Source organism: Zootoca vivipara, chromosome 3, assembly GCF_965207765.1.
Source record: "Zootoca vivipara chromosome 3, rZooViv2.hap1.1, whole genome shotgun sequence".
Lineage (NCBI taxonomy): Eukaryota > Metazoa > Chordata > Lepidosauria > Squamata > Lacertidae > Zootoca > Zootoca vivipara.
The window spans coordinates 646,706-665,608 of record NC_142586.1 but is presented as its reverse complement, the minus strand read 5'-3'; the positions used below and the strand labels follow the sequence as shown (position 1 = coordinate 665,608).

Here is an 18,903-nt window from a genome sequence, read left to right as displayed (position 1 = left end):
TCCTTAAATGTTCTCTTCTTTCCCTTTCAGTAAAGCTAATGTATTAATATGAATCATCTCATTAAATAATCATTCTGCCCTCTTCTGTGTTTGTTTTAAACTTAAGGCCAGTTAAAATACAGAGTAGCACACTCATTTTTCTTCCATGCACACTGAAATGATCATGTAGAACAAAACAAAGAAGAAAACCCTCAAGCACTTGGAGGCCAACAGAGAAGGGTGATGTGGAAACAGAGAAAGCAATGATCCACGCCGACTATGCAGTCAGTATTTTTGATGCAACTGTAATGCAAACAAAGGATTCTAAAAGTCCCCATGTGGGTGGAGGAGATAGACTCTTTTGCATATTGATTACCGTATCAAGGTCAGTGTGAAGTATTTGAGAACCTTTCGGCAATACACTTTCAGGGAGCTTGTCATCTACAAATTACTGTTTATACAACACCATCAAGATGCATGGTATTTTGTAAGAATTCCATAACCAAAAATTTAAGATCCTACATACAATGAACTTACACACTTGGTGTTGACAATGTGGAAAGAAGAAAGTGGCAAGGGGTGTGAGCAGATGCTGGACCATGCAATTAGGGCTTGGTAGAAATCATAGAGCCATAGAGTTGGAAGAGATATCAAGGGTCATCTAGTCTAGCCCCCTGCAATGAAGGGATCTCAACTTAAAGTGAGCTTTGAAGAGTTACAGGGCACCACATCTACATGGAGAGAAGTCCAGAGATGCTGGGCAACAAAAGAGCGCAGAAACATTTTTAAATGTATGAGGCTTCCAAGTGTCTGAGGATGGCAGAGTTGCAGGAGCAAAGATCACAGAAGATATTGAAATACAGTGACCTCCAGTACCATAGACACAAGAGAGGATAGGAAACCATTTGTTGTAGGTAATGTAGGTATAAGGTGACTTAAACCATGTGGAATTGCCAATGCCTCCTACTTACTGTGAGCTAAGACAGTTAAATAGACAAAGTTATGCACAGGCCATGCCAAAGGAAAAACCTAAAAGACAGACATCAGTCTGCATGTCTAAAATGCAATAAAGGGAAATATACTGTGTTGACCCCACTTAGACGAGCCTTCTCAGACTGACTGATTTCCTGAAGTCTTGGACTACCCCCTACACATCATCCAATGGTTGGGACTGATGGGAGTTAAGAGTTGGGAAAGCTGAGTGAAATGAAAAACAAATGATCAGTTCTTGCCATTGATACAATCACATTCCATTCAAAATTAGAAAACAAGGACCTGAACTCTCATGGCATAACAAGCAATATATGACCACAAGTATTAATGAGTACATCTATACCCGTATACTGGGAACCTGACACTTGATTAACCTTCATGAATTGTGGAAATAATCCAAAAGCAGAAAAGATAGATCATCAGCTTTCCCAGCTTTCATAAATTACTGGTTCATTAGCTGAAAGTTCCAACAGCTGTGCCAACCAGGAGTGACTAATAGTTGCTGAAGTCGCCTTCTTCCGTGCCATTTTAGCTTCGCCTTGAATTCCCCCGGAGAAATCTCCACTGAGTTCCACCTCTTCAGAACAACAAGCTGGATTTCCTCCAAAGACTCGAGTCTGAGCCAATTCCAAAGAAAATTTGGCACTGGGATCAGGGAAGAACTTGGGGAGAACAAGGCCTGGGGGGCAAATGCTTCCTCTGACAATTTCCAAGACGATCTATCACCCCTTTGCTTGCCCTCTGCAACAGACAAAATGCTTTGGCCAGAAGTCTTGTCACCAGAAACAGATTGATCACAAGGGGCTATCACAAGCACCACAGCAATACTTGGGGAAGGGGGGGGTCAGAAATAAACCCACCAGAGAGGGCATTCTATTTCTCATAAAAGGATGGCAATCAAAAGCAAGGGAAATTAAAACCACTACGGTTATTCTTTACCTGCCACTGGAAACATTCCCAAGTACTAAAATATGGATTGGCTCAACGCAAACTCCTCAATTATTTAATTCATTTTTTTAATTATTAACTAGTGCCGGTTGGAAAACAACTCTTCCACAGACTATTTTGGGAGGCAACACCTACACCAGTTAGAACAGAAACATAAGCGTATACTCTGTAAATTAAGGCACACAAATGCTTTTCATGTACAGTACAGTATTGCTGTAATGCATACTGTATTATTCCGAATAGCTACAAAATAACCGGATGCCACCTGCATTCTTCTGGTGTGGAGCGCCCCATTTCAAATCCGTTGCCATCATCATTCTCAGCTGCGTTAGGAAGTGGGCTCCATCCCACTCCCCATTCTTCTTCAACTCAAAATATAAAATAAGGTTTTGGGGAAATTTTTGGTAAATACTCAGCAGACCAGGTACACAAGGTTGCTTTATACCTGTAGATGCATCCTCTGAGGTGTTAAAGAACCTGCTTGTGCTGAAACTATATATTTGAAGTTTAACACAATAAAACAGGAAAGAGGAAAACTATTACAAGCAGAGTATGCTGAAACTATCGTTGATGGCTGTAAACAGAGGTTGCCAACTCTCTTTTTTTCCTGTCAAGGACAACATTCATCTGTCACCTGTTCTTTCAGTCATCTGCCGGGGAGGACATGTTCCAGCAGAGTGCAGGGACCCAACCAAGGCAATGTACAGTACCCTAGGCAATACTGTTGGTGGGTGGGGGACCTCAGAAAAAAATACGGTAGTCAGGCCTCCTGCTTTTATTTTTCTCTGCCACCCCCTTTCCATCAACATACTATTAGGCCAAGGCCATAGGATTTGTTTTGTTTTGTTATAGGAGGAAAAGAAAGCATATTTTCCCCACAGAAGAATGCTGCCAAATTTGAAACCAGCAATTGGAAGAACTTCCTGACAGTAAGAGCTGTTCGGCAGTGGAATTTGCTACCAAGGAGTGTGGTGGAGTCTCCTTCTTTGGAGGTCTTTAAGCAGAGGCTTGACAGCCATCTGTCAGGAATGCTTTGATGGTGTTTCCTGCTTGGCGGGGGGTTGGACTGGATGGCCCTTGTGGTCTCTTCCAACTCTATGATTCTATGATAATTGCCAAGATCTTCATTGGCCACCAAAAAACACTTGGAGTTCCCCCCCCCATGAATTTTCTTACCTTCTGCTGTGGGCTTCCCCAAGTGCAGTGGGGTAATGGGGGGGAGCAATTTCATGTCCTCAATCCTGCAATTCAACACCCACCCTATGCAAAAACCCATAAGATGCCGCTGAGCTGGAGTTGTAAGTGCTCTGCATCATCCGAAGCTCCATGTGACTCACCAAGAAGTGAATCCGCAGTTTTCAGAAGCCTTTGGCATTTCTTCGCTTCTTTCAAGATAGGTCTCTCCATTGGTAGGGTCAACGTGGACCCCAGTCTACAAAAGGTTACCAGCTACCAGGGGCGCCAACTTGCCCCTCTACGCAGCAGCAGGCCAAGCCACATGGCATCCCGCCAGTGCTTGCACGCTGGGTGTTGGATGGGGAGCGTGGAGCTGTTTTCTGTGCTCGACCTCCTTCTCCTCATGGCATGCGGGGGGGGGGGGGAGGCAGAGTGTGGCTGCTGGGCTCCGTGCTCAGCCTCCATTTCCGTGCCTGTGCCTGGCAGGGGCAGAACACGTGGAGGGTGATCTTCGCTCTCGCTCGTTCCAACCCCCTCCCAGCTCCTGGGCTCTTGGGCAGGGGGTCTGGGGTCTGCGGAGGGCACCTGGCAGCAGCGGGGAATGTCAGCCCCCTCAATATTGGGGGGGCAGGGTCCCCTGCCTCAAAATACTGAGGGGACTGAAGCCTCTTGCGCCCCCTATACCCGGCTCCTCTGCCAGCTACCCCTGTTTTACATGCAAATCATGTGCAATACCACTGAATTGTGGCCCTGTAGCAACAGCTTGCATTCAGTTTTTCTTCAGCAGCTCTAGAAGCCTAAAATCTTCCTCCAAACATTTTGCCAAACGGCTATTGGATAAGTTAAGATTGACCTGAGCAAACTGCAGCCATTCAAAATCAACCTGGATTTTCTCTCCTATCTTTTCTACTTGTGCTTTGGCAGTATTATAAGCACCAGGGTAGCTGAAATAGGAAGGAGCTTCCACAACTTCTATAAATCAGGCGCTGTTTGTTCCCTGTTGTGAAAGTTTAGAGCCACCTCTGTAAGCTACTTCAGGCCAAATTCTCTGTGTAGGCAGCTTGTTGATGCAAAGCAACCTTCTCTCAAGTTGCTTATATGCTGGTTGACACTATGCAAGCTTTTCATACGTTCCCTCTGATAAAACAGGAGGTCTTTGCTTATTTATGATGACTAAGTCCTCTAGACATGGAAAATGAATCTATTCCATATCACTATTTGCTGCTAAGGAATATTCAGTGTCCTGGGTTACTGAGAACTCCTTAAGCAAAAACCCCTGAAGCTTCCTAGTATCAAAGAGAAAGTACTTCAGAAGGAGAACAGCCTGCTGCAGGAAAGTAGAATTTCCCATTGCATCATGTTGCAAAATTTGGAACTTTGCTTGTAACATCTCACATCAGACAACTTTTTCTCTTTCTTTGTTCACCATGCGTAATATTTTGGAAAGGGGATAACTACCTAGAAACACAAATATTAAGTTAATCAGTGTTTTGTACTTGTGAGCAATTTTCAAGAACATGCTATTCCTCTTACCCAAGAAGCAGGCCTTCAAGACAATTCTTCTCCATAAGTCTCAAAGTATATCAGTCGCTAGGGGTCTCCACTTACCTGGGCTCCAGGGGCCCATTCTTTTTCTCCCCATTCGGCCGTGGGTGGAACGCTCAGCACCTCTGCTTCCAACCACACAGGCATTGGTGGCAAAGGTCTGTTGGAACAGGCCAATCTGGAGACACCATTAAAGGGGTCCAGGAAGAGGGGTGTATGGGAGTCCAGGGGCTATAGCACCCTTCCCAATGGCAGCCCTGGTGGGATCATATCATCTGGTGTATGTCAGTGGATGGCCCCCACCTTATTTATCAAACAGTAGGTGAGTTGCTTGATACCAGAGACATACCCAATACCTTGGCCAAAACCTACTTACACCTGTAATCAATAAACGTTCTAGCCTATTTCAACCCAGTGCTAATGTCCTGGATCCCTTGTCCCGGATTCCATTAATGGGATGCTCCATTGCCTCAGAAGGGCAGGCAGAGGCTTACAACCTCCCCTCCAACCATGCCTAACCCACCAAAGTTGTGAGGAAGGCAAAACTCTCAGACAAGGCCAATTAGTCTGACAGAAAAATACCTCCTGGCCCTGATTACGGCAGCCGAGAGCCTCCATAGCAAGGTCAAACACCAAACAACAAGATGAAACCAAGAGGGGGGGTAAGAAATAGGGGGGGAACCGGTGGTGCCAGTGAAGGGGTGGGCCACCTTTTATTTTCATGGAGTGGAGTCCTCTTTGGACTCCACCCCCCCCCCTCCAAAAAAGACCACCCCTGGGCTCACCTGCAATTAGTCAATTTGCAGGCAGGCTGAATCCAAGTCCCTCCGCCGGTGAGAGAGTGGGCTGGTCTCTTGCTGGTCTCTTGCTGACCAGAGCTCCAGGCAAAGAGAAATTCCCTAGGGGTGAGGCGTCAGGGGCGATGCCTTGGCACCAATGCCACACCCCAGAGGGGAGTGAGCAGAACTCGCCGCTGCCTTTCCCCTTCCACTCTCCCTGGTAAGGTCCACCACACCACCCTGCTACTGGCAACAACAGTCCAGTCCCACCCAACACTAGCAAATTAAGTTAGGGTGAACCAACTTCTGCATTACAATGTTGCAGCCATTATAATGCTAGCAAATTGCTGTCAGTATTTTCCAGAGGTATTGCCGGTTGACAATAGCATCCGGGACCAAGCTGGCAAGATGTGATCTGCAATGCAATGAACCTGTAATTCAGATTGCACTGCTATGAAAGGGAGGGAGATGTCATGATGGCCAAGTGCCTACGTACAACACAGACTCATCACCAGCTTCTCACATTTTCCATTATTGCCAGTTAATCTCCTGAGCAGTTAGTGAATGAGACAGAATGAGCGCTTTTAGGAACATCAGTGTAGGGCAAAATGATCATCCAAATGTTAAGATCTGGTGCCTACAACTTCAGGAGCTAAAAGTCAGTCATTATGAAGGGGAATTGGATGGGTGGGGGGAGTGAAGAAAGGAAGGCTGATGATTCCTTGGCTAAAAGACAAACCTAGAATTTGCCTCGGATGCCTTGATTAACCAAAAGCTACTTGCTGTGATCTAGGTCCACATTTCAACAGGAGTTCATCTCTAGTTCATATTTTAAAACAACTATTCACGATTCATGCTTTATGTGAAAGTATATAGCATCTTCCACTGAAACGTTAAAATAAGGTGAGGAACCAAAGCTACTTCCAAACAAGTTGCTCCTGGTGTTACCCAATCACTGGGCTTCTTTTGGCTAGAAGAAGAATTGTGTTTAACTCTCCACACTCCTGGGCGTATTCACCCTTTTATGTATACATTCTGCTATGTCATACCCAGTGCTGAAGATGAGGAACAGGAAGGTCCAATTCACCTGAACAACCACTAGAAGCAAAGCACTCATTCACTCTAATCTTTGCAGTGGACACCATTTCATTGCCCTGCAAGGAATGGCTTGCATCTGGATCTGGCAAACTATAATGCTTAAAAAATAAAAGATTGGGGAACCCTTTCCATGTCATTTCAGCAAGGTGGTTTATTGTGGTTACTGGACAGATTTTTTCCCCCTGATTTATTATTTAAATTGGTATTGCGATGTAATAAAATAAAAAGAGCATATCAAAATAAAAATTTAAACAGTATTTTAGTGCTATTTCCAACTAGATAAAATCCACACTTCACATTAAATAAAAGTTTTAAAAAACAAAAAAATGCTAAAATGGTTATGGTGCCTGTGTGCTGAGCTGTTACTGGTTCAGCCACCGGGTATATATCCAAGCCTCCCACTAACTCCTGCCCTTCAAATATATGCATAGAAGAGTATCACTAATGGTATCTACACCAGGAGAGATTGTACTATTCTTCTGGTAGGGAAAATACAGGATAACAACAATTGGACGATGCGTCATATGAATGCTCTGTACAAAATGAGCTATCTAAACATTGCAATCCCAGGCTAAATGCCTAGTATGGAAACAGCTCAATCAGCTAAGAAGGGCCAAAAGCTCTCAGTGTTGCCTGAGAACTGGATTCAGAACTACAGTGCCTTTGTTTAGTTTATTCTGCATCCAAGATTCAGGTTTTCAAAGACTCTGGAATTATCCATAAGAGAGCAAGAGAGGCAGGAACAGCACATAAGGACAGGGTGAGGGGTGAGAGAATTCCTGATTATGTCAGGAATAGTATCAAGTTATATGTCATGTTCACACACAAGTTCAGACACTTCCAGTGTTGAATCCTGCACCAGACACCGGTCAAACAGTTCATCTGTGCCGTAGTGGGGGGAAATGAATAAGACTGGGCCCAGTCTTATTCAACATCTTTATCAATGACTTGGATGATGGGCTTGAGGGCATCCTGAGCAAGTTTGCAGACGACACCAAATTGGGAGGGGTGGCTAATACCCCAGAGGACAGGATCACTCTTCAAAATGACCTTAACAGATTAGACAACTGGGCCAAAGCAAACAAGATGAATTTTAACAGGGAGAAATGTAAAGTACTACACTTGGGCAAAATAAAAATAAAAATGAAAGGCACAAATACAGGATGGGAGGCACCTGGATTGAGAGCAGTACATGTAAAAATGATCTAGGAGTCTTGGTAGACCACAAACTTGACATGAGTCAGCAGTGTGATGCAGCAGCTAAAAAAGCCAATACAATTCTGGGCTGCATCAATAGCAGTATAGCATCTCGATCAAGGGAAGTAATAGTACCACTGTATTCTGCTCTGCCCAGACCTCACCTGGAGTACTGTGTCCACTTCTGGGCACCGCAGTTCAAGAAAGATACTGACCAGCTGGAACGTGTCCAGAAGAGGGCAACCAAAATGGTCAAAGGTCTGGAAACAATGCCTTATGAGGAACGGCTTAGGGAGCTGGGTATGTTTAGCCTGGAGAAGAGAAGGTTAAGGGGTGATATCATAGCCATTTTCAAATGTATAAAAGGATGTCATATAGAGGAGGGAGAAAGTTTGTTTTCTGCTGCTCCAGAGAAGCGGACACGGAGCAATGGATTCAAACTACAAGAAAGAAGATTCCACCTAAACATTAGGAAGACCTTCCTGACAGTAAGAGCTGTTCGGCAGTGGAATTTGCTACCAAGGAGTGTGGTGGAGTCTCCTTCTTTGGAGGTCTTTAAGCGGAGGCTTGACAGCCATATGTCAAGAATGCTTTGATGGTGTTTTCTGCTTGGCAGGGGGTTGGACTGGATGGCCCTTGTGGTCTCTTCCAACTCTATGATTCTATGATTCTAATTCTTTTGCATGCTCTCTCTTGGACAAAGCTTGCACCACCTGAAATATGTTCTCTCAGGAACTACAGCCAGCCCATCTAGATCGATTATAATGGAAAGGACAAAGATATGGCCAAGGCCACCAAGCTAGATTTCTCTTTGGAAACTTGTCAGGAGAGTTTCTTGGGGAATGCATATGAACAGAGCCAGAGACATTGATAAATTTCTCTTCTGAACAATCAATAATAATAAAAATTCTCTCCATCCTATTCAGGCTTCTGCTGTGGACACAAGGGCCATAATTACATTGTCAAAAATTCAAGTTACCCCAGCTGACTGAGACCTCCTTTAAACCTGACATGTGATTGGCAGGCAGTTTATGGGGAGTGGGGTCTGATTGGCAGGGGAGCTGGGTAAAGCCAAAGGCAACAGGGCAATTTCCCCGTCTACTCCGACCACCCGAGCACAGGACTGCCACTTGGAGAGAATTCTGGGAAAACCCTTAGTCATATTAACATATCAAAGGAAGAAGCTGACAGGCAGTTACTAAACAATCAGGATTCAGCCCTTGCTATAGAACGTTTCCTCCCAAATTTTCTGTTTGGAAGGAAAATAAGAAATCAAATTACATTCAATCCTGTCTACTCAGACAGCTGATTTTCCTCCACCTCAAAAGCCTGTTTGTTTAATGATTTAGATCTGCTCTAGCTATACACGTTTATTTCAAAACTATAAAAATGTTGACAAGCACTCCAATTTGTTTCATACTACAAGCTAGGTTGATGCTATATTGGAACCAGGAAAATGTGTTTGTATTTGACATAAGCAGCATGAAGGCAGAAAAGTATGTGTTCTTTTTTTCCATCTTATTTATAGAGGCTCAACTGCATTACGACTAAATGCTGGATTACATGCTTTGAGTGAAACTTAATTGTACCCATGCACTGGAAATGCGCCTCGGACAGGAGATGGGATGGCAAGCCCAATATTTCTTGCATAATTGCTGAAGAACTGAAACCAAAAGATGTTTCCTATAGAATGGGCAAGGCCACCCGGTTCTTCTCCCTTACCGACTCTTTTTGATCACCCAGTCTACTCTACAGCCATGGACATGACTAGAAATAGCCATTGGTATTTCATGTGGATGTTCTGTCTTTTTACGGCACCTAGGTCAAATGCTCTGGAGGCAAGGTCCTGTTGCCTTCCATACAAATGCTTCTCCTGCTAGCATTGGGCACTAGTAAAATCCAAGCAGAAAGAAAATGCTAGCACTCCATAGTTCTGGCAGGTCATCAATCGGGAGAACAAGCAAGACCAATAAAAAATGTTGCTCTGCACCTCCACCCCTCTGAGAAAGTTCCTCCTCTTCAGGGCTCCTGTCAATGCTTTTCCGGCCTTGGGATGCGGGTCCATCGCCTTCTCTCTGCCTCCTGTACCATATCATGGTAGAAGGCTCGCATTTGGAGCTGGCTAGCACCCTTTGGTTTTATTATTTATTTACTTACTCCTGGAAACATCAGGGTTCCCTTGAGAAGGCCGACACTGCCCTCGTGTTTCTCAGTGACCTCATTCTGTCAGCACTCACCACTTGAATTCATTATCAGCAAGAGTGATGCTGCATATTAAGCAGTTGCCTAGGCAATGTAAATTGAACAGCCTGACCTTGGTGGAAAACAGAGACATCCCTCCAAGAATTCCGCTTGCGTAACTAGGCCTTCCTTTTTTGTGATGCTCTTCAGAGTAAGCAGCGACTATATTGCACCTTCAAGCATTCATGCGTGTTGGTTGTATTTAATTACGGTAATGTATTTTGATATGCTGTAACCTGTCCTATGACCGTATCATGAAGGGCAGGATATAAATTCTTAAATTAATGAATATAATATTTGGTATATCTTATTATACAAAAGAGAAGGATAATGAGAGACAAACCTGGGCACCGGTGTTACCATGGTGCCTAGATGGAGCACAGTAATTCAGAACTCACTCTAGACACAATGCAAAGCAGTGTACTAGTACAAACATATCAGGGTTTTGCTAAAAGGAAGGTGTCTACCCAAACTGACTTTGCCATATAAGCAAGGAAGTACTTAACTAATTGAGGAATAAAACAGCATTTTCAGAACCTAATTCACTTGTCTTGGCTCTATCCTAAGTAGAAAGTACATAGAAAGCTGCCTTATACTGAGTCAGACCACTGGAACTTGCCCGCATTGCCTACACAGGCTAGCAGCTGTTCTCCAGGATTTCAGGCAAGGAGTCTTCTGGAGCTGCTAGGAATGGAATCTGGGACCTTCTGTATGCAAAGCCATGTTCTACCACTGAACTCTGGCCCTTCCACTACAGGAAGCGGCCTTATCCTGAGAATAAGACCATCCGTACCTGGAGATGCTCTACTACGGCACTAGAGAGGGTGCAAATAATTCCTACACCGTTTTATAAGGGAGAGTGGATGTTCAGGGCTGCTGAAATATTCCACAGTTCTCTTTAAGAGAGATCTGAGTGCAAGCTATTTTAATCAACTGGAAAATATGGGTTTTGTTAATGCTGAGCATTTTTGAAACATCTAACAGACACAATTGTGGCTAAATCTCACCGTGCATAGAAAGGGTTCCGTTCCTCACAGCCAGAAATTTGGCCCCATATGGAAAGGATGCTGGAGAGTGCAAACTGCCCTGGAGGTGCAGGTGAGCTTTGCCACAGAAAGGCTGACCAGGAGAGCCAACCCGAAGTTCTCCTCCATCTGATACCAGAATGTAATGAGCATGGAGCTCTATTGGCCCAGGGCCAACAAACACAAGCTTGCCTCCTGAAACAGAAACAGCATTAACAATAATTAACAGTAGGAAGGTGTAGTCTCATCAACATAGCAGAACTGTCTTGTTCATTATATAATCTCCCCACTACCCCCCTGCCCCAACAAAGAAGGCAAACATTACAGTGGTACCTCGGTTTTCGAACGTCTCCATTGACGAACATTTCCGTTTTTGAACGCCGTAAACCCGGAAGAAAATGCTTTGGTTTTCGAACACGCCTCAGAAGTCAAAGATGAGTGCAATATCCTGAGACCTAGCTGTCAGCTATTTTGGGTTTTCAAACATTTCACAACTCAAACAGTCTTCCGGAACAGATTACGTTCAAAAACCAAAGTACCACTGTATCTCCAAAATTTAAAAAGCATGAAGCAGCTCTCACCAGGTCATTATGGGAGGGTTTTCAAAGACATGTCGGTAAAAAAGAAGCTATCTGCACCAACTCTGTCCACAATCCCCCTCACCCACAACACTGTGATAATCTGGTCTTTAAAAGTGAATTTTTACTTGTATTGGTTATGTTTTGTAGTTTATATTTAATAAAAACAACTACATTTTATTCCTTGTTCCACACTCTATACCAGGGGTGGCCAACTCCCAAGAGACTGCGATCTACTCACAGAGTTAAAAACTGGCAGTGGGTCCAGGTCAAAGTTGTCGAGCTTTTTTAAGGAAGAAGGAAAGGAGGAAGGCCCATTTTGGGGGGGTTCAGGTCAAAGTTGTCAAGTTTTTTCAGGGAGGGGATAAAATGTTGAGCTTTTTTTAGGGGAGCCACAGTTGTTCAGCTTCTTTGGGAGGAGGCAGTGATCTACCAGTGATCTACCGCAGATGTCCAGTGATCTACCGGTAGATCACAATCTACCTGTAGGACATGCCTCCTCTATACTATACCATACTATACATTTATTCATTTATTACAAAATCCTGAGCATAATGAACATAAATTTAAATACAAAGGCAAACTCTAACATACTTTGCTTTCAAACTTTTTCTTACCTGAAATTAGGACACTCATCGCTCCTGGGCCACTCATGTATCCCACGCCATGCTCTCACCCCGAAAAAAGTGGGGTGAGTGCATGGCATGAGAGCACAGCACCAGCACTCTGGGCTCATTAGAGGGTCATGTTGGAGGGCTGGACCTTCAGCTCTCTGGCGTCACCCTGCTCACAAGCACCAGAATCTTTTGGTCCAGCGCTCAGGCACAAAGACTCACCCTAGAACACCGGACCAAAACATGGGACATCCAGGAATCAAACAGAGACTGGGATTGGCTTCTGTGATTCCAGGACACCCCCACTTAAAACGGGGCAGTTGAAGGGTAGGCAATTTACATTGGGTAGTATATCAAACAGAAATGGAGATGTCATTGGACTCCCATTCCCATCAGTCCCTGGAAGCATAAACTATGGTAAGAATCATGGGAACTGCAGTTCCCTACATCTGAAGGGCCAAAGTTCCCCATCCCTGACATAAAAGATGTTTTCCACAAAGAGAAAGTTAACACCTTTCATGAGAGCAAGTCTCTCCAGGACCTCTGTGAAAATGGAACCAAGAGATTTTTACAACCCTGATTTACATATGAAATAAGGAGAAAACCATATTGTCAAAGAGCAAGAGCAGCATCATTTGATCTCACTTTTAACTCCCATGTTTCATCATTTGAGGCCGGTCAATTCCATATCGGATACTATAGGTTATACAGAGCCAAGTCATCATTTTACTGCACTGAAAAATAGCCAGAGTGCTATTTCAGGTTAGACTAAAGGGTGTGTGTGTGTGTCCAATATGAACATGAAGAATTGCAAGCCGATATGGACATGAGCAGCACAGATCAAATGCTTTATTTGCATTCTGAGGAGAATTTTGTAGCCTATATATAATTAGAACAGAAAGCAAACCAATTAGATTTACTACTGGAATATATGAGTGACCTTTTGGCCCAACTAAAAATGATATCCAGTGATTGTTGTTCTTTAGTCGTTTAGTCGTGTCCGACTCTTCGTGACCCCATGGACCATAGCACGCCAGGCACTCCTGTCTTGCACTGCCTCCCGCAGTTTGGTCAAACTCATGTTCGTAGCTTCGAGAACAGAGTCCAACCATCTCGTCCTCTGTCGTCCCCTTCTCCTTGTGCCCTCCATCTTTCCCAACATCAGGGTCTTTTCCAGGGAGTCATCTCTTCTCATGAGGTGGCCAAAGTATTGGAGCCTCAGCTTCACGATCTGTCCTTCCAGGGAGCACTCAGGGCTGATTTCCTTAAGAATGGATAGGTTTGATCTTCTTGCAGTCCATGGGACTCTCAAGAGTCTCCTCCAGCACCATAATTCAAAAGCATCAATTCTTCGGCGATCAGCCTTCTTTATGGTCCAGCTCTCACTTCCATACATCACTACTGGGAAAACCATAGCTTTAACTATACGGACCTTTGTAGGCAAGGTGATGTCTCTGCTTTTTAAGATGCTGTCTAGGTTTGTCATTGCTTTTCTCCCAAGAAGCAAGCGTCTTTTAATTTCGTGACTGCTGTCGCCATCTGCAGTGATCAAGGAGCCCAAGAAAGTAAAATCTCTCACTGCCTCCATTTCTTCCCCTTCTATTTGCCAGGAGGTGATGGGATCCAGTGATATGCTGCTATTAATCTTGAAAGAGGCTACCAGCAATCCTTTTCTTTCAGTAAAGGTAAAGGGCCCCTGACCATCAGGTCCAGTCGTGTCCGACTCTGGGGTTGCGACGCTCATCTCGCTCTATAGGCCGTGGGAGCTGGCATTTGTCCGCAGGCAGCATCCGGGTCATGTGGCCAGCATGGCTAAGCCGCTTCTGGCGAACCAGAGCAGCGCACGGAAACGCCGTTTACCTTCCCGCCGGAGCGGTCCCTATTTATCTACTTGCACTTTTGATGTGCTTTCGAACTGCTAGGTGGGCCGGAGCTGGGACCAAACAACGGGAGCTCACCCCATCGCAGGGATTCGAACCGCTGACCTTCTGATCAGCAAGCCCTATGTGTGAGCCAGTGTGAATCTCAGACAGGTGGGAGGAAGGCTACGGGAGAAAACATGTGAAAACCCTATGCTAAAGTGTTCATACCACTATGACTAAAACACAGTTTTGTAAGAAAAGAAAACTGAAAGTGTTTGAAGCTATATGGGGGGGGGGGAATATAGAGCCCATACAACCATTGTCAATGTATGTGATGAATGCAAGCCTACTTTTCAGGTGATGCTCAAAGTTCTATTCCACTTTAAAAGAAGGGAACACTGCTTTCCCTCATTGCCGTAAATTTTGTGGTTTTTTGAAAATCCAGCCACTTATTAAGAGCCAGAGTGCCAAATGAATAAACATAAGGAAAAAGGAAAAGAAATGACTGGGAAGGATTAAATTCAAACCCCTTGCCTGATTTAATTATAACACTTTCAAAGTTTACAAGCATTTGGGTCCAACTATGTCTTAACTGCTAGTTCTCTGAACCCATCCCTTCCTGCACTCTGTTAGTACAAAATGAATGTGCAGCTACTGCCTTACAGGGCTGGTTTTTTCCTTGTTTTTAAGCTGCCGCTCTTTCTTGCTTTCATAGCACTTGACCCCTTTTCTAAGAGCAGAAAAGAATGAATATTACTCAAGCAAGTGTTTGGGCTCCAGCTTTTCTCCTGTTTGTTCTGGCTCGCCAAGAAAGCAAGGAATATCTTACATATGACCTTAGGGTAATTCTGTAAAAAATATCAATGAACTATAGCAATGATGGCCTTCTTACCAAGCAAAATAAATACAATTATACCAAAAATAATCACTTCTATATAGTTACAAGAGAGACATTTTCCCAACGCACTCTTCCCCTCATACGAGGAAGGTAAAGAGAAACATCTTGAGGCTGATGGATGCTTTGAGAAACCATCAAAATCACCAGTCATCTCAAATAAACTTTAGTCTCTACTCCCAGACATTCCCCCTTTTAAAAAGAAAGAACTTAGTTGCTCCCAAGAGGAGGCTATGCTGCAAAAGCCTGTGAAATGTAAATGAAAATCGGCCAGGGAACATGCTAGCCTTGTAGGTATATAGCACAAGGGGCCACTCAGCCATTCCTTCTTTCCTGGGATTTTTTTGTTTTATTTCTGCTACATATCACTTGCGACTTTCTCCTGAACTGGCATCACTGTTAAGATTGCATACTTCTATTGGACACGAGAGACTACACAAAGCCACGTGTAGCAACCGTGTGCTTTTGCTGTACTCAAAATATAACAAAGTTAATGTTACCTAGGGGAGAGTCCCACAGAGGTAAAGGTAAAGAAAAGCCAGGAAAGCCTATCTAACAGTTAGCAAGACTTAAACCTTTGGAGGTTTGCTGTTGTGATAACGAAAAGAGAGGATGGTTTCAGAAAAGACTGGTGAAATTCCTGGGTGGGTGTTTGAGGCCAGCGATATGAATTTCAAGGAAAGTAAAAAAAATAATGTAGATGGCATTTGTTCTTCAGATGCCCCCTATATGAAGAAGCTCGAAGGGAGATCCTGGATCCCATACCGGTGAGCTTAGCAAGCCTCCCGGAAAAGCAATTATACAACCTGCTCTTGCTAGGCAAAGACCTGAAAATAACCAGGACGGTCGCCAGATTCTGTGCCCAGATATGCAGACACAGACTTTCTTCCCAGCCCGTCTGATTTTTTCCCTCAATGGCACCCCGAGCGAGCTAGGCTCAGCTTTCTGCAGCCACTATTTTAAGGGTTAAACTTTTAGCATTGTTATATAATTAATAATCTTCTTTTAAATCTTGTTCAAAGCCACTTTTATACATTATGCTCCTGGAAACTGTTTTTTCAAAGGGATCCGTTTTATTTTTATTTTTTATTTCATTTTACTTCTAAGAGCTGGTCCTCGACCGTAATAATTAATAAATAAAATAATAATAATAATAATGTAGATGAGAAATTCAGGACAGGAGGATCATGACATCAGTACCATACTTTTGTCATTAGCTATAACTTTGTGACTTTCTTGCATGCACTATATAGCAATTTTTGCATTACATTTATCCAGCTTGCGTTAAACCTGTTTTTTCATCAACTGCAGATCCACAGCACACTGGGGATACCAATTCCAGTCCCAGTTAAGCAAGGCATTTAAACAGGTGCTGGATTTTTAATATGCAGGTCTCCCATTAGAATTCATAGAACTCCATGTGTGCTTAAAGTCAAGCAGTGTATGAAAGCACTTTTCTGGATCAAAGCCTTCCTCCCACTCTGTGCTATACACAGGCAGATGCTTGAACACTCTCCGTCAGAAATCAACTCCCCAAACTGATGTCCATGTTTCTTGGCCATCTGCATGTGTGCCCATCTGTTCAGATGGCATGGGCTCCCTTGCAAGCTGCTTGGACTCCTTCCTGACAGTACCAGTGCCAAGCGAGGGGGATTGAATCAGCAGCTCGAATAAGGCATCTCTTCTGGAGGAAAACTGCTCCACATGCACAGAAATGAAACAGCATTGCATTCAGTGTGGCTAGTCAAATGTGGCTCGGTGTGCCAAAGGAAATAAAATGCCAGAGAGGAGGAAAGGTTATGACCATAACATGCAGGCATTTGTGCTTGCTCTGGAACTGCATTAATGACAGTGGGCATTCTGTATATTGGGGGAGGGGGCACCCTATGTATTACATAAATAATTTATTTGTATGGCCTTCAGAGAGATAAGAAACAGCAGTCCTGCAATGGGTCATAGCGAGCAATCACTTCCTTGTCTCCCCAATTGTTTAAGCAGTTACTCAGGCAACATCATTATTTGAATTCAAGAAACCCTTCAGTATTTGGAAACAGGTAAAAAGGTAAAGTAAGGTAAAGGGCCCCTGGACAGTTAAGTCCAGTTGAATTCATCTCTGCTTTCAGGCCAGCATGACAGGCCAGCAGACAGCTTTCTGGCTCATGTGGCCAGCATGACTAAACACTTCTGGTGCAACGGAACACCGTGACAGAAGCCAGAGCGCATGGAAACACCGTTTACCTTCCCGCCGCAGTGGTACCTATTTATCTACTTGTGCTGGTATGCTTTTGAACTGCTAGGTTGGCAGGAGCTGGGTCGGCAAGCAATGGGAGCTCACCCCATCGCATGAATTCAAACCGTCAACCTTCAGAAAATCCCAGAAGCTCAGTGGTTTAGACCACAGCGCATATTTATGACATCTGATCTGTAGAGGTCCAGGACTATTTCTAATTTCAATTGAAACGTTAAAGCTAAAACAACCTGGCTGGTTATTATACACAGGACCTGCTCTGCAACTTCCTCTGCAAGCAGCTGCTATGGGAAGAAGTGATAAATCAGTGTCCATATTTGAAAAGCCAATACAGTAAACCGATTGGCTAATGAAGGTACTACATTTCAAGATCTGGAGGAATGAAATGCAGGGGTGGTAAGAAATGAGGTGAATTAAGGCAACCATCAATCCACACTTCCCATGTGTGGAGTAGATTACCTGGCAAAGGTGGTATCTAAGAATCTGCATACAACATCTAGCACAACAAAGCTGTAATTGTTTTGGAGAGTTCCTAGAAAATTTAAGGGCTTCAATATTCTGAGAACGAACTGATGACTGCAACATCAAGTGACAATTTGCACCTGCAAATGAGTTAGTACATGAGTGATGTTGTCTCAACCGCACAGTTTACCCATTTCACTGCCAGTCATTGGGTTATGAGCAATGAGAAATCAAGAAATCAAGAAATCACACCAAAGCTCTTATTAAACTCCACCTGTGCCACTTCTTAGGCCGCTCAGCTCCATTGTACAAGTAGAGGAAATGTACTGATCAACCATTTTGCTAAAGCTTTGCAGAAGTGAAATGCAATTTCTTTTGTTAACAGAGCTAGAATTAACTTTCACTGATGCACCAGAGCATAGCTGCCAAGTTTTCCTTTTTCTCGCGAGGAAGCCTATTCAGCATAAGGGAAAATCCCTTTAAAAAAGGGATAACTTGGCAGCTATGCACCAGAGCTAACCCTAAGAAGGCTAGGATGAATCTTAGCAACTGCCAAAGATGCATATACGGTAATCAACTTTGTTGGCTAATAAGAGCTGTAGGAATCTCATGTGCAAGCTGTTGCCTCATCCTTAGCAGGTCTAGAAATAGATGTGTGCATCCTGTACTGAGTCACAAACCAGAATTTACAAAGCTCAAAGGTACTGAAAATCAAGCAATTGATATTCGATGGGATTTTCTTCCTATACCAACTGAATTCCATCTGAATGGCGAACAGGTATTTCCCCTATGTACATAGCTTTTCCAAGACTACGACAATCCTAGATACAACATATAAACAGAAGGTAAAGAAGTTTTTAAAAAGAAAATTTTCTACTCCCCTTTATTTGTAGTGATGTAAGAGAAATCATGGAGGCAATGCTTCCTCCAAATACGACACTCCACTGCTGGGTTAAATGTGCTGTTCAAGCGCTTGTCATGGAAGCCACTGGTTTGATTCTATTAACATTCAATGCATAATGGACTACCTGCATTTTGATTATGGACTAATCTATACTGGTGAGTTATGACGTTATAAATGCGTTTTAGAAATGTAACACCAGGGGGCGCTGTGCAGCAGTCAATGGGAAATTGCATTGAGAGCTATATAACATTATTTTTCTTAGCTTTTCTTTTGTGGATCAGTGTGATCAGTAGATCCAGGCTGCGTCTGTCACGCATTCATCCCTGCCCCCTGCTCACCCACCCCAAGGGTAGACAATG

General features: G+C 43.7%; 1 protein-coding gene and 1 long non-coding RNA gene across 7 annotated transcripts in view; one reads left to right on the top strand and one right to left on the bottom strand.

Annotated features, from left to right (window-relative positions):
• The window catches only part of PKHD1 (PKHD1 ciliary IPT domain containing fibrocystin/polyductin), a 261,509-nt gene that overhangs the window by 141,030 nt on the left and 101,576 nt on the right, over window positions 1-18,903 (bottom strand). For all 6 annotated transcript variants that reach the window (XM_088665480.1, XM_035110412.3, XM_060272303.2 and 3 more), the window contains one exon: window positions 10,964-11,176. In XM_088665480.1, coding sequence (XP_088521606.1) covers window positions 10,964-11,176 — 213 coding nt within the window. The remainder of the gene's footprint in view (window positions 1-10,963; window positions 11,177-18,903) is intronic.
• Window positions 15,676-18,903, top strand: part of LOC148686118 (uncharacterized) — a 312,355-nt gene continuing 309,127 nt past the window's right edge. The window contains exon 1 of the long non-coding RNA XR_015948807.1: window positions 15,676-15,895. This is a non-coding gene — a long non-coding RNA (uncharacterized LOC148686118). The remainder of the gene's footprint in view (window positions 15,896-18,903) is intronic.